At 35.7% G+C, this 23,535-nt stretch overlaps 1 protein-coding gene and 1 long non-coding RNA gene across 4 annotated transcripts in view; one reads left to right on the forward strand and one right to left on the reverse strand.

The window, feature by feature from the left end:
* The window catches only part of STK3 (serine/threonine kinase 3), a 413,585-nt gene that overhangs the window by 100,795 nt on the left and 289,255 nt on the right, over positions 1-23,535 (reverse strand). For both annotated transcript variants that reach the window (XM_077167310.1, XM_077167311.1), the window contains exon 9: positions 5,109-5,301. In XM_077167310.1, the coding sequence (XP_077023425.1) occupies positions 5,109-5,301 (193 nt within the window). The remainder of the gene's footprint in view (positions 1-5,108; positions 5,302-23,535) is intronic.
* LOC143688891 (uncharacterized) overlaps positions 314-23,535 on the forward strand; it is a 35,684-nt gene continuing 12,462 nt past the window's right edge. The window contains exons 1-3 of one of the 2 annotated variants that reach the window (XR_013178350.1): positions 314-660; positions 1,850-1,927; positions 13,350-13,579. This is a non-coding gene — a long non-coding RNA (uncharacterized LOC143688891). Of the gene's footprint in view, positions 661-1,849; positions 1,928-13,349; positions 13,580-23,535 lie in introns of those variants that run through there. The other variant, XR_013178351.1, reaches the window with a different exon arrangement.

Here is a 23,535-nt window from a genome sequence, read left to right on the forward strand (position 1 = left end):
CCAAGAGAATGGAAGGACATTTACACATTTAAGAATGTGGCCTACTCAGACAGCTGGTCCTGAGGCAGCTTTGACACCACCCAGTACTCAACTCTGAGAAAAGTGTATCTACTAAGCCGGCTGGGAGCTGCCCATGCCCAAAGCACGCCCCAGTGGCCTGGGTCACAAGCCCTCCCCTCCATGAAGGGCAGAGGGAGAACCCTGGCCACCAATCATGACCAGGGGATCCTGGCCAGGCACAAACTTAGAGGGGTGGGGTTGAGGTCGGGGCGGGGCAACTTGGACCAAGAATGTCACAAAGAGGCATCACAATGGAGTGGTAGCTTCCCACGTGTCAGAGCTGTTTATTTCCAAGGGAATGCTTCATCAGTTAGTCTACAGCTCTTTCCACACACTATTCTTCCTAATGCATAGATCATGTTGCTTAACAGGTGATCCTTAGATGTCAGTTCCTGTTCTCCTGTTTTCATCAGGCCAATGATTTTGGTTGTCCAGAGGGTACTGGGGCCAAGCCACTTATAGGAGAAGACTGGTGTGGAGTGTCGGGTGCGGCAAAGCAAAAAGAGGGATGCTCAAGCTACAGTGGAGAGAGTGAGATTGTAACTGGTTTTGGCACCAAATGTTAGAAAAATTGGAGTTTGGTCCATCACTCATAACCATGTAGTGATCTGAGGTTAAAAGGGGTTTATTATAAAAAGAGGGAGGGGGAAGAGGAAGGGGGAAGGGGAAGAGGGTAAAGGAATACTTTCTTCAAGAGCCTAAAGAAAACGTTTTATGCTCTAACTACAATTTTTTGTCACAGAGATTTTATGGAAAGCCCACTTTTAAATTGACCAGATAGTGATTTGTATATGTGCTCTAGCAACTTTTAAACTGCACGAGCCAATTTTTCATTTCTTTTACATTTCTGCAGTTTAGATATCATCCCTTAATACAGAACTTCATTGCTCTCAAAAATCTAATCAAGTGATGTTAATGTAACCCCCTGGGATTGTCGTACTATTGTACAGCAATAGTAAAGAATGTGAAGAAGTTATTGAGGCAGGCCTTAGTTGTCCTGAAACCACATAATTATTCTTAGTTTAGTTTCCTTCATGCTCTAAATCTTCTTTAAAATTTCTTAGATTAGTTGGTGTAAACGCTCAGCTTATGTCACATCAATCACACTCTCATTTGCTAATGTGTCTTCAGCATTTTTGTTGCCTAAAAAAATTACACCAATATATTATTTTTGGTTTTCCTAGAATGGAATATTTCCATTCTAGGATTTGGAATCCCTAGAATGTTACATTATGTACTAAAGATTCTAATTTCTAGCTCCCTTTCCCTAAGAGTTTCAAATGAGTTGCCTGATTTAACATTCTTGTCAGTTTGAACTATGTTTTCATTTTCTCTTTTATACTTTTACTAAGAAACTAGAAATCACAGATCTATTTTCTTTACCTATGAAAGTGAGGTGATGTGTCTCCAGGAAGCAAAATTGTTTAAAAATCATTTGAAGGAAACTGGAGAGAAGTTGCAAAAAATATTTTACAATTTGTTCCAAAAATTAGTCCATGATTCTGATGGCATGTCCCAAGAAAACTTGTAAAACCTGTTTATAGCAGTGATGACATTACTTTTACCCTCCCACCTCTATTCTTCCCACTAGATACCTCTGAGGCTCCAAGTACTCATGCAATGTCCAGCTTCACTTTTGTAGCTAATGTCTTTCACAATCTAACACCAGCAAATATTTACAAACGTATTTCTTTTTCCATTTATATTAGCTTTACCCAGACTGGTCTGCGGCTGTTGTAATTATGAGTGGTTGAACACTGGGTATAAAATAGAGTTTATTTTATTATAGGTGACTCTGGAAGAGCAGCTGCTTCAGCAGAGATAACTCGAGGGCCCTTTACCTTACAGTAATTCCACTTCTTGAAAGGTATTTTTCAGGGACATGCCCAAGTTTAAAATTCTATATGTACAAAATTATTCATTGCAGCATTGTTTGTAAGAGTAAAGTATCAGAATATACATGTTCAGCAATAGAGAACTAATTACATAAATTATACATATATACAACAGAACGCTACCTACCTGTAAAAAAGAATGAGGAAGTATTTTATAGATTGATATAAAATGACCTCTAATGACCACTGTTAGGTGAAAAAAAAAACACACTACCATTTATGTAAAAAAAGAGATTAAGGAAGTATTTGCTTGTATATGCATAGAAAAACCCTGAGAGTATGTACTAGAAACCAGTTGCCTTTTGGAAAGGGGAATGGTTATAAAAGAACAATTTGTACCTTAAATAAATTTATTTGTACCTTAAATAAAAAGCAGGGAGAAGGACCACTATCTTTTTATTTTTTTATTTTTTATACATTTTAGCAAACAATTTTAGAACAAATTTCAAAGTACGATAAGGATTACAATTCTACTATTTCAAATGTTTCCTTTCAGTTGCCGTAAGACATTGGAAACTAAAAAGAAATGTCAATATAATGATTCAATAGTCATACTCATTTGTTAAATTCATATCATCTCTCTGATACAACTCCCCCTTCTCCCTGGATCTTTCTCCCACTCTTCAGGAATATTCGGGCAATAGACATCCTAACTTCTTCATGTTGAATAGGGGGGCTGACACTATGGGATAAGGGGATGCAGCTGGCTGATGCTTTCAGAGAGATTGGTAACTCTGGGTTTCAGGGCTTATCTGGCCTAGGAATCATCTAGAGGTTCTGAAAAATATACTTAGTGAATGAAACTTTATTATAGAGTCTCAGATGGAGCTCTAGGTATTTGTTAGGATTAACAGGAATACTGTTGATTGGGGCTTGGCATACTATGGCAATTATCAATATCTAGCTGAAGCATGCATAAGAGTAACCTTCAAACTAGCCTCTCGACTCTTCTGAAATCTCTTAGCCACTAATACCTTATCTTGTTACATTTCTTTTCCCACTTTTGGTCAGGTGGGCATTGTCGATCCTACAGTGCCAGGGCCAGGCTCATCCTGGGAGTCATGTCCTACATTACCAGGAAGACTTACATCCTTGGATGCTATGTCCCATGTAGTGGGGAGGGTAATGACTTTACTTGCAGAGTTGGGCTTGAGAGAAAAAGGTCACATCTGAGTAACAAAAGAGGTTTCCTGGAAGTAACTCTTAGGCATTGTTATAGGAAGGCTTAGCTTCTCTGTTATAGATAAAAGAACAAGCATCAAGATCAAGGGCTTGACCTATTAACTTGGGAGCCTCTAATGTCTGAGGAAGTATCAGGGATTTCCCAAGAAGGAAAGTTTAATAGTTCCATATTTTTTCTTCAATCTCCCAAGGGACTTTGCCAATACTTTTAAATTATCTGCCCAACATACTCTGGAATATATCCAGGTATTACATTAAGCTATACAGAATTCCAAGACCTTGTTCCCAATTCTAGGTCCCATGTGTCTAGGTTGTTTAACTGACCTGGCCAGCAAGGTTAAATTAGATAGTATCCTCCAGAAAATTTATTTTTTGGAAAATAAATCTCCCCTCCTTTGGTCTCACACAGTAGATGAAGTTCTAAAATACAGATAATATCATCCTATACCCTGTATTACAACTTACTTTAGTCCCAACCAGAACAGCTTTGTTCTTATCTCTAATTGAAGTCGATCTGTTTTCCAGTTTCTTTAACAGTTGTTGTATGTAGGAATGCTGACTTTCAGAGCAGCATAACTCCAGCTCTGAGTCTTCGGTGTCACACAATACAGAGGGTCTTTTCTGATCTATAGGATATGACTTGTAGCTTCACCCTGACAGACTTTGGAAGCCATAATTTCACTCTATGCAGCTGGGTAGAACTTGCGAAGAATGGAGAAGGCCTATACTGGTCAGAAGTCCAGCTGGGAATTTCAGGAAATCCAAGACTCAGGCTACTTTCCTGGGCAAAAGCCAGTAGTGGGAGACAGAATCCATATCCAGCCTCCATACCCTCTCAGGATTAACCATATAGCAATCTGTTTGTGTTTTTGTGCTTAGTGACCCTTCCCTTTCAAATATACAACAATAATGGGCTATCTACTAGAAAATGTTAAAAAGCAGCAACAGTAAGATGACTTGAAGCTATGAGAGTAAACTCCTTATCAAGCAGTCTCAGAAGGACAGAAGCAGGCAAAAAGAAAATAGAAGGGTCAGAGAGCAAATTCCTATGTTCACTTTATAGTACCAGCAGATCCCTTGAATATTTGTAACTTTCTAGGCTCAACAATGGCAGAATTCATATATTACTCTTTTGTCCCATTTAGAAGCAATACTGTATGGTGAAAATAGGCTTGTGCTTAGACATTGTTATTAACCACGTATGACTCTTGCATGGCAGGGGGAAGAGAAAGGAAATGTTAAGAGGAAATTAATCCATTTTTTGCCTATTACCATGAAATCACAATGGCCTGCCCTGTTAACTACAGTACCTTAAAAAGCTATTAAAAAAAACAAAGCTCATCTGTGAAAATCTATCTTTATAATTACTCTGTTAAGTAACAAAGGTCAGAGAAAATTTCTTCATCATTATTTTAGCCCTGGAGCATCTCTGGTACTCTCTCTTACACATGCAAGCAGTACTAAATATGCACTAAGCTGAATTTTCTGTATGAGCAACTTTCTTTCTTGATCTTTCTTTTCTTCATAGTGTTTCTTGTTTTCCTGCTTCAGTTCTTATTTCTTCCCTTAGCTTGCACCCTTCTGTCATTGTGGCTTAATTGATAATTTGGACAACATGAAATAACACTAAGTTGTATTTATTGGAAGAATTTTAGGTTCACTTTTCTAATTGGAAAAATAAATGTGAAGAACACTATATTTTTCTTTATCAAATCCTTTACAAATTAAATTAAGTTACGGGTTAGTGGCCTGCCACAGAAAAAAGATCTATAACTGAGTTAAAGATTTGTTGCTTTCTGCTGTATTAAAATATAAGAAAGTTTATTTGTGCTATATTCTTTTTTACCACAAAAGTCAAGAAACAAAATTTTCCATAACTGGCTACAAAAAGTAACACAGACCCATTCTAGTTTCTACAAAAGAATACTTTCAAAACAGAAAACTAATATTCAATGGAAAAAAGCCACATACTTTTCATAGTTCCATCTTCTTCTTCTTCATCCTCGCTGTTTATAACCATGGTCCCCAGGTCTGACTCTAACATCGTGCTGTTGTGTTCAATCATGGTCTGGGCCCCTTCGCTCATCGTGCTAGTGGCCCGCATAGTACCCACACTTTCCGAACTGGTTTTCACCATGGTGTGAGAATCTAGCTCATCTTCATCCTGTAAGTAAAATACTGAAATGAAGGAGGATCTTTCTAAGATAGCTGGATTTCTTAACTCTTAACAATAGTATGAGTATATTATACTTTTAATAACGACTATTACTACTAATTTTAATATAAGGATATACATACAAATGTTGGTATGAAAGCTAAAATTATCCAAAATAATCTCAAGTTTTAAGTAACTAAAAGATCAAGCAACGGAAACTGTTTGATGAAATAGAAGGCTGCTAGCTGGTTTTGAAAATGAGGTTTCAGGTAGGTAAGTTGTCAGCAAATGCATAACAAAGAATGTGGTGAAAAATATTTAAACATATAAAAAAGAGCACATTAAAGATAAAGTATGCTGGCACTTTCTATTTTAACAGGTATAATAATGTTTGTAATCTTGTGTAATAGCCATTAACTTTAAAATGTAAGTCCATGAAAGAATTAAGTACAAGCCAAAAATGCTCTTTAACATTTACCAAGATATGCTCGAATAGAGCCATAAAAATAAACTAACAAATTCTGTTTAACAGACTAAAACAATCTGCTATTTGGATAACTTGATCAGATGGTGAAATTTATTTATATCTAATCCACTTTTAGAAGAAGCTAACCAAAATCTAGATCAGGTAGAGGTCAATATGCAAATGTGGAAAATAAGGAATATCAGTGCTGTCTCTTAGTAACTTGAGTGGTTTGATTTAACAGTAGTGAGGTAGCTGTCTGATATTCCTGTACCTAAAACTACAGGATAAACTTGGGTATTATCCCTCAAAGTCTTGTGTTCTTCTCTCATGACCCTCTTCTCTTTTAAAAGACTTCTTCATTCTCACGCCTTCAATTATCTAATATGTTACAGAATTCCAAATACCCACCCCAATTTTTCTATATCTTTAACTTCCTAGTTAAATGTTTAATGACGTCTAGAACTCAACATTCCCAAACTGGATATAATTTCATTCATCACTGTGCTGGTTTGAAAGGATGTATGTCCCCTAGAAAAGTCATGTTTTAATCAAAATCCCATTTCATAAAGGCAGAATAATCCCCATTCAATACTGTATGTTTGAAACTGTAATCAGATCATCTCCCTGGAGATGTGATTTAGTCAAGAGTGGTTGTTAAACTGGATTAGGTGACGACATGTCTCCACCCATTTGGGTGGGTCTTGATAACTTTCTGGAGCCCTATAAAAGAGGAAACATTTTGGAGAATGAAAGTGATTCAGAGAGAGCAGAGAAGAACGATATAGCCAAGAGAAGCAGAGTCCACCAGCCAGTGACCTTTGGAGATGAAGAAGGAAAATGCCTCCTGGGGAGCTTCATGAAACAGGAAGCCAGGAGAAGCAGCTAGAGATGCTGCCATGCTCGCCATGTGCTCTTCTAGATGAGAGGAGCCCTGATCGTGTTCACCATGTGCCCTTTCAAACGAGAGAGGAACCCTGACCATGTTCACCGTGTGCCTTTCCAGATGAGAGAGAAACTCTGACTGTGTTCACCATGTGCCTTCTCACTTGAGAGAGAAACCCTGAACTTCATCGGCCTTCTTAAACCAAGGTATCTTTCCTTGGATGCCTTAGATTGTACATTTCTATAGACTTGTTTTAATTGCGACTTTTTCTCGGCCTTAGAACTGTAAACTAGCAACTTATTAAATTCCCCCTTTAAAAGCCATTCTGTTTCTGGTATATTACATTCCAGCAGCTAGCAAGGTAGAACAATCACCCTAGGACTCCTGTCAGCAATCTTCACTAGCTATCCAAGAGTAAAACTTCAATGTCCTCTTAGATTCATTCTGTGTCATTTCCCATATATAATCATTAACACGTTCTTCTTCAAAAAATTCTCTCAGCTCTATTTCTTCCTTTCCATTATCACTGCTATTAGGTAAACCCTTCATTACCTCAGATCTCGGTTACTGCAAGTAATGTTTCCTGACTGAACATCCTCTCCTATCTGACCTTTTAGAATCAGACAGATGTTAAATCAAATCCTGGTTCTAATCACCTACTAGGTATAAGATCTTTAGGCACCACCTAAAGTTTCTTCCATTGGTGTTATGGTGATAAATGAGAAAAGGTATGTAAAAGCCCATATGCTACTCTGAGCAATGTCATTTCCCACCTCCCTCAAACTACACAATACAAAGTACGTAGTATTGTGAACAATATTTGTATCATAATATTCTTCTACCAATCTCCCTGCTCTTGTCTATGTTAAATTTAAACATTTCTGTCTAGATTTTAATATCCTCCTTGTTCTTCTCTTATTCTGTTTTCCACTGTTCACATATCCTCCAACACAATCAGGTTGACCTTGACTGACTTCCCCTCAGCCACAAACCCATTTCATGCTACGCTCATTAAGACCTCCTCTTTGCTCATGTCTTCTCATCTACCCAGGATGTCCTTCTTCCTCTCTCCATTTAACTAAATCCTACCTAGTTCCAAATCAAATATCTATTACCTCCATGGATAATTCAATCTAATACTTACCTGTCTCCAAACTTCTATAGCATTTACAACCTGCATTACACTCTTTTGCATTTAAATGCATGTATATTATGAGCAACTGTTCTGTAAAACCTTTTATACATGTAAAAGTACCTTATGGACAAGAATGTCTTATAGTACTTCTGAATCCCCTTAATTCTTCAGTGAACAGTAAGTATTCAATAAATATTTACTTTTTCACAGAACTAAAAAATCATGGCTCTTTACAGTTAGAGAGAAATTAATTCAACCTCTTCATTTTATATTTGAAAAAAAAATAGGGTGGGCATGGTGGCTCAGTGGTGGAGTTCTCACCTGCCATGGTTCGATTCCCCAGTGCCTGCTCGTGAAAAAAAAAAAAACAAAAACTGAGGCCCATAGAAAATAAGACTTCCCCAAGGTCACAAATCTACTGAAAAGTAGAGTTTGGGACTAAAAACCACTTCTTTTATTTCTTAGTTCATTATTCTACTAAATACATGTACCTTACTTACAATTAAATTTCGATCTACCTGAATGCTTAAGGGTAGAGGTGCAGGTTTACAATAATAACAGTTTATGTCACCACCTCCTATCCTCAACAGATCTTTCCTAGTCCAAGCCACCATCTTCTCTCATTTGGACTATTAAAAAAAAGCTTCCAAATTGTTTTTCACTGTTTCTACTCTTGCCTCACAAGAGACAGACTGATATTTTTAAAAGATAAATTAGATCATGTTACTCCCCTGCTCAGAATCCTACATTTGGCTTCCCATTATACTTAGAATAAAATTCAAAATCTTTCCCATGGCCAAATGTGATCTGGCCCAGCAACATCTTGCCAATTCCATCTCCATCACATTCCTTCTTGCTCACCAAGCTCCAGTTATGCTGGCCTCCTTTTCTATTTCTTGAACATTTTAAGCATGTCATTCCTCGAGTCTTTAAATTGGGTGATCTCTCAGCCTGGAATGCTTTCCCAAGACAGTGCGATCTTTTACTTAATTCAGACCTCTACTTAGATGTCAACTCCTCAGTAAGGCTTTTACTGACCAATTTAAAATTGAACCCTCCATCACTCTATTTCTTTCATTCTTCTGTATTCTTTATAGTACATATCATTACCTAGCCTTATTTTACATATACATATATATGTGTGTTTATTTATTGATTATCTCCACCACTAAAATGTAAATGTGCTTAAGGCAGGAGACTTTTTTTTTTCACTGCTGAATCCCCACTGTTAAGAATGCTTGACACATCGTAGGTACTTGATAAATATTTGTTCACTAAATCAATTATATTTTCTTATTAATTCATTCAACAAGCATTTATTGTACATATACAATGTGTCAAGAAGTGGAACAGGCATTGGAGGTACAAAGATGAGTAAATTTTGTTCCAGTTTTTTTTTTTTTCTAAAAGAGCTTGAGGTACAGGAGAAACTGACTGATATATAAACAATAAACTGGAAAACAATTTGTTAAGTGCTGTAAGAAAAGTGTTGACAAAGCACAACAGGAGTATCAAGAGTAGGCCTCTAATTCTGACTCTACCAAGCAAAAAAGGTCACACAGAAGAGACAGCCCTTGAGACAGGACTTAAAGGGTAAGTAGACTACATAAAGTAACATATATACATATATGCCAGTGAGGTTTCTTTATATTATGACTTCATAAGAACTACACTCAGACATCTCTTCTAAGCTAAGATACCCTAAGACTGAGTTAGGTACTGTGACTTTGTATTTCTATAATCTGGTGCTTGCACCAATCATGACATGACACTTATTACACAATATTGTAACTGCCTATGTGCTTGTCTGGTCTAAATCCCCTACTACACTCCTCAATTTATAAGGGCAGTAACCAGATCTTGTTAACAGATACACCCCTACTATCCAGAACAAAACCTTGTCCTCATTGTATAATCTATTAATTGAATATTAAAGCCCTCATCTGAAATAGTACCACAGCAAACAACATGGAGAATGCTGTGAGGTTCTAATGTACAGCTTTATTTGAATCAACTTATTACAAAACAGAATGATTATCAAAGAAAGTTTGGGGAGGAAACTAATGCTATTAATTCTAGTTAATACTAGAATTATTCTGTTAATCACTTATTGAATAATGATAAAAATCATTATTGCCAGTGACTTACAAGCACTATGCTAAGGCATTTTTATAGGCTTACCCTTATGCAATCCTTTTATTAATACTGTGGGGCATTAGCCCCATTGTGCAGATGATGAGCCTGAAACTGGATAGATTCAATAATTTGCCCAAGGTGCAACAATAAATAAGTGGAGAAGCAAGGATTCTGACAGCCTGAGACGTAATTTCCAGTTGTGTAAGGCTTTTAAATATCTACTGTATATCCCATATCTAACTGAATTTGCCTTTAAGATTAGCTACAACATGTTTCATTTTGCTAACTTCAATGAGGAAACTGACGTACATATAAATCAAGTGATTTACCCCTGGTTACAAAGCTAATAAAAAAATCTTGGGATTTATTCATTCCAGTAGGCGCTACTGAGAAGAGAGGAATAAACATTGATTTTTCTATCAGTTCCTTTTTAAAATCTACTGTTCATTTAATATTTTATTTTGCCATGATTGTAACCAGTCTATTCACAAAACACTAAATCTAATTTTTTTTTATTTTACTAAATCTAATTTTATATGTGTGAATCATTTGTCTCTTATCCTTGTAAGAGTCAATGCTGTGACTACTAAATTTAACAAGAAACATAACAGTAGGTCAGTATGAAATAGAACTTTTAACCTTCTTATATTCTAAACTGGAGTGAAATCTATGAAGGGATAATGAAGTTTACACCTCTGGAGTCACACAATTGACTTAGATAATCTGTAAAACTGTAAAAACATTGAATCAAATTCGGAAGGGACTGCTCTTATTGCATATTATTTTTACTTAAAAAATCACTTTGCTAAAGGATATTCATCTATTTCACTAACTGACACACACAAAAAAGCATTGAAAAAATAGAGTGAACCCTTAATTCACTAATGAGAAGATGGCACCCCAATAGCAATGAATAAAGTGCAGATGGAATGAGAACTAACTCATATAAAATTAGAAAACTTAAACTAATAATTTGGTGATAGTATTGAAACGTTTCAGCAATACTTGTTAAAAATCATTAACTCTGAAATTATTCTTGATACTTTAGATTACTGCCAAAATGTCACGATGCATTTTTATAATAAAAGTCATTTATGATGTTACTTATGTTATATTTCATTTATATAAAAATTATTATTCCTCACAAAAGAGGAACACGTTGATATTTTATAGATCTGCAGAGCAGATGCTTCCCATTGCAGAGACCAGCCAATTCCAGTAAGGAATACAATAGGATTTTCAATCAGAGGCCATCATGTGCCAAGAATGCAAAACAGAGTAGTGATGGTAATCCAGTTTATGAATCATAACATCCACAAGGAATACAAATATTTGAAAACATTATTAGGAAATCCTCCTTCTTTGCTAAGAAATCTTATTTTCTCACAGTCTGAGAAATAACCTGAGACTGTAGTAGTATCTTTACATTTGCAGTATCTACCACCTTAAACGATTTTCAAAGTATTCAGCTACTATTTGAATGATTTTAAGGATATTTGCACAAACGTTTTGTAAAGTATTCATCATTTATGGCAATAATGACATACTGAAAGACTATTCTTTAGTTAGGGATGTCCTAACTGGAAATATTCTGATTATTTCTCTTCTTGAAATGATATTAAATACTTCTTTATTGCTAATGCAATAACACAATAGTACAATATCAGTATAGAGCAGTGATCTTAAAGGCTTTGATTCAAATGGCCAATTCTAATGAGTATGCTATTCTGAGTGAAAAACATTTTATACTTCAGGAAAAAAAAATGAACGCATAATATATATAAAGTGAACTAATTACACAAAAGACTGCAAAATTATAGTAGTCTAGATATCTTTAAAACTTCCTAGAGAAGTTAATGAAGGGATGGCTCTGAAATACCAAATAACAAATGTAGCCAACTCCTATAAAAGAGATTTCAGGAGAGTAAGGGAAATCCCTAACAACCCAAAACAGACAGAGCTGAGAATCAGAATGATACACTAAATCTGACCTTAGGCCTTAGGGCTGCCTTAGGGGCATATAATGATGAATCAGAATAAACAACAAAGAACACAATTAAGACTCCTTTGCTCCACAAAATTAAGTTAGGCTCTTTAGAGGGATGGATTTTAGGATAAAAATTAGGCAAGAGTAGCCAGAGACATTCTAGATTGGAGAAACACAAGCAAAAAAAAAAAAAATTCAGCTAGAATGAAAAGCAATAATATATGAATTCGACTGTATTAAAAATTGGCCTAGAAGTGTATAGAATACTTTCAATGCTGGGAGGTAGCTTGGCAGCTGCCTGACAGAGGAGTGATAGTAAACCTTGAAAACAGGAGGAATCGGAGAAAGGAAAGACGAGAAAGTTGTCTCAAATCCAGAGTTAAGGAGTAGAGCCCAGTAAAAAGGGTCCTATAGGAACAGAAATATCAAGCCAAAACTGCAAGAAGTCATGAAAGAAGATTCAACATATTCCAGACACATTCTAGACAGTTAGATATGATGGATAAAAAATAATTCTAAAATTCATAATCTAAAGAAACCAAAAAGACTTTAAAGAGAAAGGTGTCACTCTAAATTAAAATAGCAAACAAAATAGATAGTGCCATTTATTTGTAACTAAAAAGTAACTGAATGGACTTTGCAACTTCAGCACAGGATGAAGGAACTGAAACCTAATTATTAATTTGTGGTAAGAGTCAAAAAAGAAAACATCCACAAGGCATATGCAGTGCAACTCCATAAAAATGGGGAAAAGTGGGGCAATTCTCACTCTGTATATAACTAAATTGAAGGGTTGGTGATTACCCCCTGCTAACCTATGTTGACAGATTTTAATATCACTTGACTTAGTGGGCTTAGAATTACAAAGTAAGGGGAAAGGCAAAAATCAAAGGTTACTGTCGGATATTTACTTGTTATGGCTTACATCATGGAGTATGTTCTCCTATCATGGAAGAACCCTATGTACCACTAAATAAAAAGCACTCTGGCTAAATCTAGGTAAACAATGTAATACAGCACTACCTTTGAATTGTACTTCCAAATATGGTAAAGGATAACACAGAGCTCTGTTCCCATTGTTCCTGTTATCAATTTACAGTTGTGCATTTTAGTTGTTTCTGTGTTCTAAGTGAAGCCTGCAGTAGAATGAACACTGGTCTCATTAGTAACATGTTCAACCCAACTGAGCTAAGAATTACTAAGAAAATTTTTAAAATATTGTCCTTTAAATAGCTTCCCTTAAGTACTACTTCACTGTTTGACAGGCTGAAGAAAGTAATAAAGTGGTATTCACTAGAAAAAACGACTAAGATTTGCAATAATTAGGTGGCCCTTCTTTTTCATGTTAAAGAGAGCATAATAGCTTATACAGCTGCTGTCTTTGACATACCTATCTTTAACAAACAGAAATTTCTGCCTTCATGCATCCTAATGTTTTACATGTTCACAGGAATGCTTTAAAGTTTCATCAGAACTGTCAGGATCTCCAAAAGTCATAAAAGACTTGTTCATCAGTACAAGAAGTCTAAATGGTGAGAAGGTGTGTGGGCAGGACTTCAGAGGCTCCATGATGCAAGACTGAACAAGTTCTTGGCATTATATTAAAAGTTTCCAAACAAAAGATTATCTTACATCCCCTGTGCATAATACTGATATACAATAGAGTAAATTAAAAAGTAAAAGCAAACTTAACCATGACTTTTCTTTTTTCTCTCACAGCCAAAAGCATGTCAAAGGATTAACAAAATATAAAGAAGCTTATAAAATCAAATATTTTAAAATAAGAATAACATCTTTAAAAACTGTTGTGCTGTTACAAGCAGTTTATAAAAAATCCACAAGAGGGCACCAAAGACAAAAGACTATAACAAATTCTACTAATTGGAGATTGACACCGATACTAATTGGGGATTAACACAGATAAAATAGGGTCATCAAAGAGGTTATCACATTTACTAACATAGTATCTATACCTTTCAGAAATAGACTAGTGGACACCAATATTCTTTTAAAAGAACTGAAATACTAGCCTGCCACACTGGAGACCCAGGTTCGATTGCTGGTGCCTGCACATGTGAAAAAAAACTGAAATATTTTGAAATACCATAATCACTGCCATGCCAGAAATTATATTTTTATATAAGCAAGTTTAGGTTTCTTAAGGGCAATGGGTATCTTCTTTTGGTAATCTCCACAATGACTTGCATATAATTATAGGGACTCAATGCTGTTGATCCCATAAAACTAGTAGAAATATATATTAGAAAATATCAAACATATTACTTTATCACCACCTTCCAAAGTGGTTCTATATTAAAAGATATATATGCCTACATGCAATATTATGTTTCAAGAAAAATATATAACTAAAGGCTAATTTGTCTTTGAAAAGAATCTCTTCCTCTCTTTGTCCTTTTTAAAAAAATTTTTTTGTTCCATAATGATAGTCTTTAAAGAGCAAACAGAAATTTTAATACATACTTATCAGAAGTAACACTTGCATAAACTTAGAAATGATAATATTAGGTGTGGTAGTTAGATTCAGTTGCCCACTTGGCCAGTTGAAGGCACCTAGTTCTGTTGCTGTGGACATGAGCCAATGGTACGTGAACCCCATCTGTTGCTGATTACATCTGCAGTCGACTAGGAGGTGTGCCTGCTGCAATGAATGACATTTGAGTTAACTGGCTGGTGCTTAAATGAGAGAGCGCAACTTAGCACAGCCCAAGCAGCTTGGCACACCTCATCTCAGCACTGGGAGCTCAGCCTAGGCCTTCGGAGATGCAGAAAGGAATCACCTCGGGGAAAGTTGTTGGAACCCAGAGGCCTAAAGAGAAGTCTGGCAGAGGTTACTCTGAGCCTTCCCACATTAAGAAAGAACCTCTGATCAAAGTTAGCTGCCTTTCCTCTGAAGAACTAATGAAATAAATCCCCTTTTATTAAAAGCCAATCCGTCTCTGGTGTGTTGCATTCCTGCAGCTAGCAAACTAGAACATTAGGAAATGATTTTTTTTGTATGCTGTACGGCAGGGTCACATTTCATATTTTTTCCATGTGAGTATCTGATTATTGCAGCATCATTTGTTGAATTTTGTTTTGCTTGGTTTTTTTGGGTGGGGGTGGGTGGGAGGGGAAGTGCGTGGACCGGGAAACGAACCCCAGGTCTCCCGCACGGCAGGAAAGAATTCTACTACTGAACTACTTGTGCACCCCCTATTATGAAATGGTTTTAAGAAATTACCTTCCAAAATGTACAAGTCACAAGAAAACTTCTTGAAGCACACTAATGTAGCAAATTGATTTTAACATACAGTTTTTATTACTGAAGCTCATACATAAATGAACTTCTGGGGCAGAGGATTTACAGGGTAGAAAAAAACAAATATTGATCACACATTTGGCTTAAGTATTGCTTAAGAAATATGCTACCAATATATAGCTACCTTGTTTTTAACTGAAAGTACATTCTCTGTTGATGATAAACTTGTGGCACTGCGCTAAATGATAAGGGGAAAAGTCAAGTAAAATCTATGATAAAGCAAGTTTATGAATATACTTTTTGATGCAATGAAATTTTAGCAAATACTTGTGTATGCTGGGATGGTGTGCTAAATATAGTCCTTGCCCTTGAGAGTTGTACAGTTTAGTGGAGAAGATTAGAAAATAGGCAAATAAATAGAGGGAGATAAATATTCTCATACAGCTAATCACAGAACATCATGGATGCAAATAGGAACACTTGCCTAAATAAAGCTTAGAGGACCATCATGAAAAGGTCCCCTTCTTTCCAGGGAGGAAGTAATGACTATGATGACTCCAGCAACACAAGGAATTAATCAGATAAATGGGAGTGAAACGAAAAGTAGTCTAGGCAGATGCAGCACCCTATGTTTTTCTTAAAACATTTCCTGCACAATGCCATCTATGCTCATGGTTTAACCACCACCTGTATAAGCCTGCTGATTACCTAAATGTCTGACTTCTCCCTTGGGGTTCAGACCTGCAAATTCAAATGATTCTACTCAAGATGACTTGGACCCGTGGACACCTCGCATCCAACAGATCCTAACATCATCTCATGTGACCCAGAAAGTAACCTAGGAGAGGGTACTCTGGAGAGTACTAAGAGGTGGAAAGAATATGGGTGGAATGAAGAAGCAAAGCCTCCATTCTACCAAGAAATTTGGTTTTGAATGATTTGTTGCTGATTTCTCCTATCCCCTTTTTTCTTAAATGGTCAAAATATAACTAAATTTTTATGCTGAAAAGAAGGGACCCAAAAAGAAAGGGATAATGAGGCTTACTGAAGAGGCAAGCAGAAAAAGGCCTTTAAGGGAGGTGGGAAGTTTGAAATCAAGGGACAAAAATACAGTATTTAACATTAGAATTCCTGATCTCTATGTACATCTCTATCACAGCACTTGTCACACTGCATTATAATCAGTCATCATTTACTTGTTGCCTCTCCCACTAGACTGCAATCTTCCTGTAGGCAAAGACATTGTCTAATTTTTCTTCTATACAAACATTCATCAATGGAAAAAAGACATATCATCCTCTGAAACAGGAAGAAAAGAGAAACCTGGTAAGCATATAGAAACATTAAGTTAAAAGAAAACTGAAGTATAACAGAGCAATAAGATGAGAAATAATTAAAAAGTATGCAGACTGAAAAGGAAGAAATAAAACTTCCTTGATTCACAGATAACTTATCTATGTAGGAAATTTCAAAGAATCTTAATAAGAAACATACCCCCCAAAATGACAACACCACCTGGAACTTACTGCGTAAAGTAAGGTCATATAAAAAAAGGGCAATAAATAAAACTCAAGTGCTTTTACCAACAATGAACAACTGGAATTTGAAGTAAAAAAAAAAAAAAAAATTATCATAGCACACACATTAAAAAAACAAAGCACTCAGGTATAGCTCTAACAAAGTATGTTCGGGACCTGCGTGCCCTGATGAAAGAAACTGAAGAAGACCTCAATAAACAGACATACATGTTCATAGAAGACTCAAGATTGTTAGGATGTCATTTCCTTCCAACTTGATTTATAGATTAAAATGATACCAATAAAAACCCAGCAAGCAAGGGAGCCACGGTAGCTCAGCAGGAAGAGTTCTTGCCTGCCATGCTGGAGACCCAGGCTCGATTTTCAGGGCCTGCATGCAAAAAACAAACAAACAAACAAAAAAACCCAGCAAGCTAATTTATAAATATTGACAGAATTATTATAGAGATTATATGGAAAGCAAAAGGTCTTGAATAGTCAATACTGAAGAAAAAAGATTGGAGGATTCATTCTCTCCAATACCAAGTCCTCCATATAGCTAATCAAGACAGCATAGTATTGGCAAAAGAATAGACACATATCTTGGGGACAGAGAGCCAAGAAATGGACCCATATAAATATAGTCAACTGACTTCTGAAAAAGGCATAAAGGGAATTCAATGGAGAAAGGACAGTCTTTTTAAAAAATGATACTGGAAAACTGGACGTCCATATGCAAAAAAATAAACCTAGACACAGACCTTACAGCTTTCACAAAAATTAACATAAAATGGATCATAGATCTAAATGTAATATGCAAACATAAAACTACTCCATTAACAACAAACACAAATCCTGATAAGTTGGACTTATGAAAATCAAGAAATTCTGCTCTGAGACTCTGTTAAGAGAATAAAAGACAAGCCATTCACAGTGGTGAAGAAGGTGGAAGGATATTTGCAAAATACATAAAAAAGGATATGTAATCAAAACATATGAAGAACTCTTAAAACTCAACAAAAAGAAAACAAACAAAAAACAATTAAAAAAGGGCAAAAAATCTAAACAGATAGCTCACCCAAAGAAGACATATAGATGGCAAATAAGTATATGAAAGGATGCTAAATATTCTTGTCATTAAGTAATTGCAAATTGAAACAATGAAACACCACGACATACCTATTAGAATGGCTAAAATAGAAAACAAAATGACAATACCAATTGTAAGCAAAGATGTGCAGTGAAAGGAACTCCATTTATTATGGTTCAAAATGCAAAATGGCATAACTGAAGTTTGGTATGCAGTTTAGCAGTTTCTTACAAGGTTAACATACCATACAGTTCAGTAATTGTAGTCCTAAGTATTTACCCAATGGATGTGAAAACTTACACCCACACAAAAGCTGGCTGTTTATAACAGCTTCATTCCTAATTGCCCCAAACAAAAAAAGTAACCAAGATATTCTTCATTAGGTGAATGCATAAACAAACGTCCTTCAGTAGGTGAAACTGTACCACAAACTGTGGCACATCCATTGAACAGAATACTATTCAGTGATTAAATGAATTATCAAATCTCAAAAAGAAATGGATGAATCTTAAAGGCTCATTGCTAAGTGAAAAACGCCAGTCTGAAAGGGTACATTTTGTATAATTTCATTTATATGACATTCTAGAAAAGGAAAAGCTACAGAGATGGTGTCATGGTCAGGTTCATGTGTCAACTTAGCCAAGTAGTGGTACCTGTTTGTCTGGTTGGGCAAGTGCTGGCCTGTCTGTTGCAATGAGGATATTTCATAGAATTAAATCATGACCATGTCAGCTGAATCCACAGCTGATTCCATTTGTAATCAGCCAAAGTGAGTGTCTTCTGCAATGAGTGATGCTTAATCTAATCACTGGAAGCCTTTTAAGGAGGATTCAGAAGAGACAGGCTCTCTTCCTGCTTCGGGTGGCGAGCCTCTCCTGTGGAGTTCGTCCAGACCCTCCATCGGAATCATCGGCTTCACAGCCTGCCCTGTGGATTTTGGACTCTGTGTTCCCATGGTCACTTGAGACATTTTTATAAATTTTGTATTTGCGAGTGTTTCCTGTGGATTCTGTTTCTCTAGAGGACCCTAACTAGTACAGATGGTAAATAGATCAGTGGTTGCAAGGGTTTCAGGGTGAGTTGAGTAAGTGAACCAAAGGGGATTTTTTATATTTCTGAAACAATTCTAAATGATACAGCAATGGTGGACACATGACATTATGCATTTGTCAAAACCCATAGAACGTTATAAACTACAGATTGAACCTTATGTATGCAAATTAAAAAAAATTCATTTAGGAGGTCAGAATGCAGAATATGACAACAACAACAAAAAATCCTAACTGGATTACATATGTATGAAATAACCTCAATGAAGGGGGTGGGGTGAAATGGTGCTAAGAGTGGCACGTGAATGAAAGCTGCAAACTGAATGCAAAACAAACAGTACTTTTCTGAATTGATGCTAATGTTCTGGGAAATGATCATGATGATGAATATGCAACTATGTGATGATACTGTGAATTGCTGAGTGTATGTGTTGGGAATGTCTGTGTTTCTTATAATTTTTTCAATTAACAAAAAATTAAAAAAATAAAAAATAAAAAAAACAAACAGTACTTCTTTAAGCTCTGCACTCTAGTTGCTCAATTTAATTTTCATGGAGGTATGAGTTAAATAAAAACCAACTATAATGTATAACAGAATTGAAAAGCTAAATAGATGGTGGATGGTAGGAGTCAGGCTTCTCACTATTGAAGTGAGAGGTTACAAACAACTGGCAGGGGGTAGTTGCAGTTAGAATGAGCCATGTGGTAACGGATTAGAGTTGGAGACATCAATACGAACACATTAAGCTTAATACATAGAAATGGATATATACATATATATATATATAGATATATATAAAGAGAAATATCTATAGATATGTGGGCATACCTAAGTTAGTACATGTATATATCTCTCCTAGTTTTGTCAGCTGAGAGAGCCTAGAGGTAAAGATACCCTGCAGCAGCAGCAATCACACTTGGAGCCTGGATCTTGGTTTCCATTCTCCAACGAAAGGAATTAGGCTCTTGGTTCTAGGGCCAGGGTAGGAAACACACAAGATGAATATGGAATATCAGGTAGTGCTAGTGCAAAAGGAAGGGCTAAACACACATACACATCAATACAACTGATGAGGTATATTAAAGGGACAAATGAGGCAAGTAAAAGAACACCTCAACTGGCAAAGCTGGAACAATTTGAGCAACAAAATAGTGTTGGATTATAACCGAAAGTATAAAGTAATAAACTATGAGTAATAAATAAATGGGGAGAACAGATGAATTTCTTATGCAGAATTAAAATAATTTATGTAGATAGTCCACATTGAAGGAAATGGAGCATAACTCCCCGCTCCTTAAGATGGGCTACATATTGTGACTGCCTTCTGAAAAGTACAATACGGAGAGAAAGAGTACCCTTACAGTGGAGAAAGCTAACAAACACTTCTAACAAGCACCATGTGATCACAATTAATATCACAGTGTGATTTAATTTGGTAGCATATACACTTGATATGATATGACCAGAGTAGCACTTCACCTCTATGGTCTTCCTCCTCAAAACCCATAAGCCCAGTCTCAACGTGAAAAAAAAAAATCAAATACCCATTGACAGACATTTCACAAAATACCCAAACAATATTCCTGAAAACTCTCAAAGTCATCAAAAACAAGGACAGCCTAGGAAATAGAGTTAAGGAATCAAGAGTTCAAGAACAGCTTGAAGAGGCTTTACAACCAAATGTAATGGATGGTTCCTGGAACAGAAAAAGGATATTACACAAAAAGTAAGGAATATGCAGTTAATAGTATGTATCAATACTGTTTCATTAAGTATCACAAATGTATAAACATTACTAAGCATATTGTGTGAGAGGTTAAATGATCTGCCTAAGGACATATTGTTACTGAGGAACAGAGTCAGGGCTCAAGTCTAAGTAGTCTGTTTTATTCTTAGATAAATTTTACTCCCATTTAATCAACTGGACACATTAAAGGATTCTGAACTGACTTGGACTGATAGAGGTGCTCTTCTATTCTTTACCTAGTTCAAACAGTTCTAGAGAGATGAACTGATTAGAAGCTCCGTATTAAAGGGGAGGTAGGGAGAGCCAAGTTAGAGAAGCACTCACATCTAGAGGTTATATAGCCATCTGTAGGGGAGTGGCTTTGTCAAGGCACCTAGAATTTCTCCCCACATCTACACTGAGAATTACTGCATCAGTGAACTGCATTTAAAGGGGGTATATGCCATATCCCTCAGACACTGAGGACCTCAGCCTGAAAGCTAAGAATTTGGACCTTAAAGAAGTCACCAGAGTGTCCTCATTGTTTTCCCAAAAATAGGAGCTCTAAGAAATAATTTAAGCCCAACTAATAGACAAACCCTTTTACTAGGAACCAACTGATAAATTAATATGAAGTAAAAGGATGCCCTATTTAGAGAAAAGTGAAAATAATGGACCTATTACAAGCATGAAAGTGAAAAAGTTTCATGTAAGCCTAACATCAAGAATTATCACTTTTTTTTGCTTAACATTTCATTTAATATAAAATTCTCCCACATCCATATCTTAACTCATGTTTTAAGTTAATACTGTAATGCATTTAGAAATGTCTGAGTTCCAGTGACAAAAAGTAATTGTTATAAACTCGTTAATCTTAAAATCTACTTTTAAAAGGATCACTTGTCAATGGTGCAGTCTATACCTTACCCTACAAATTCAATGAATTAATACCATCCATTCCACCCATAACTAAACATCCAGTGAAGAATCTGTTGAGTATTTGCCTTCTTGTTTTATTTAAAAACAGCAAGGAGTAACTTTTTTATTATATAAATATTTAAATAGCAATTCGAGTGCCTTCATATTATTTCAAAATATGTTATACCAATTAACTTAAAACTAGTTATTAAAAATGATTAGTTCAAAGCACAGCACCACAATTAGTTGTAGAACATATTTCAGAGTTGTAATGGGTTACAATTCCACAATTTTAGGTTTTTACTTCTAGAAAAAAAAAGTCGATTGTGATGATAAAAAAATAAGTATGCCTTCTAGCTTCCTATATTCTGGAGCAACTAGAAGGAAAAATCTGAGAGGATCGTATGGTAGCCTATAACAAACTTGGGGATCTGTCCTGTAACTACTTGTTGAAGAGTGCTGTGAAAACGATTGCTTTTTTATTTCTTTGTTTTGTATATATGTTATATTATACAACAAAAAAGTTTAAAAAAAGTTTTAAAAAACTTTTCAAAAACTGACTAGTTAATTGTTCAAGGTCTACATGAGAATGTATAATGCTTGTGGTATAATTGATAAATTACTAAAATATGTGCTCATTTCTTGTATGCTATAATAAATTAGTATAATCTGAATGAGAATAAAATATCCTGTATGCCAGAAATCTATACAGATAAACTATAACAATCTTTGCAATGATTCAGTAAAATATGAACAGGAATTTTGTGCAAATATTTGACTTTTATTATATGAGTGTGCCTTTTATATATTGCTATTTGCCTTCTGCACATCAAGAAATGTGTAATCTATGGGAAATTATTTTATTTTAAAACTACATATGTAACCTAATTTGAAGTTGTTTGCAAAGGACTTCCAAATGAACAAACAGAAAAAAGGCAAAGTCTCTATCTAGTTAAGATTTTGAACCTTCAAGGCGGATAATGTGGATAGATGTTTCTGAGGGAATATGACTACTGACTAAATAATGTGCTGAAAATGAATGGCAATGGAGGAATGTACTTTTACTACAGGAAGACTTAGGATCTACTCTGCATATCTCATGGCTATTATAAATGCTTGCATGTACATTATATGTGTGTTCTTATATATACACATACATACATATTCATATATATGTTAAGGTGGCTTGGAGTGATGTACTCCAGAAAAACATGCCCTTATATTTCACCCCTTCTTGTGAGTGTGAACTTTTGATGAGGTTACTTCAGTTAAGTTGTTGGCCATCTCCATCAGGATGGACCTTAATTCTAAGTACTAGAGCCCTTTATAAGAGAATGAAATTCATATAGACAGAAAGAAAGCCATGGGATGCAAGAAGCTGAACTTCAGTGGAACCGGGAAGAGACCAGAGAAGCCAGCAGAGGTCTCCTTGTGCATTGCCATGTAACAGAGAAGTCAAGAATCAGTGATGCCCAGCAGCCAGCCCTGGAATGCCAGTCTTCAGCAAGAGAGCATTTCCTTGAGAACACCTTGATTTGTACTTTCTCTTAGCCTTAAAATCATGAGGCAATAAATTCTCATCATTTAAGTCAACCCAATGCATGGTATATGAGTAGTCAAGGAAACTAAAACATATGCATATTTCATATTTGAGGCAGCAATTGACAAAATAGAAGCTACCTAATCTAAAGCAGAACATGTGTAGATTGTTCATGTATGACTATGCCAAGACTTTAAATTTCTTTCTTATCGTTTTAGATAAAAGCAACAAAGAATTGTTTTACCCAGAAATACCAGCTTGTCTCCAGAGAATAAAGGTTCATTTGAAAAAAAAAAAGAAATCACATATAAACCTGATGTGGTGATTTTTAAATTTGTCCATAAAATTTTGACAATCTTTCCCTCAAAAAAACAAATTCCTACTCCCCCCCTGCCTCAAGTGTGGGCAGGACTTTGTGACTAGGCTTTTAAGGAATATAATGTAATGGAAGTGATGGCTACATAACTTCTAAGACTAGGTCATAAAAAGCTGTCTTGTGTGCTCTTTCTTGGATCACTTTCTCTGGAGGAAGCCAA

The sequence above is a fragment of the Tamandua tetradactyla genome, chromosome 6, assembly GCF_023851605.1.
Source record: "Tamandua tetradactyla isolate mTamTet1 chromosome 6, mTamTet1.pri, whole genome shotgun sequence".
Taxonomy (NCBI): Eukaryota; Metazoa; Chordata; class Mammalia; order Pilosa; family Myrmecophagidae; genus Tamandua; species Tamandua tetradactyla.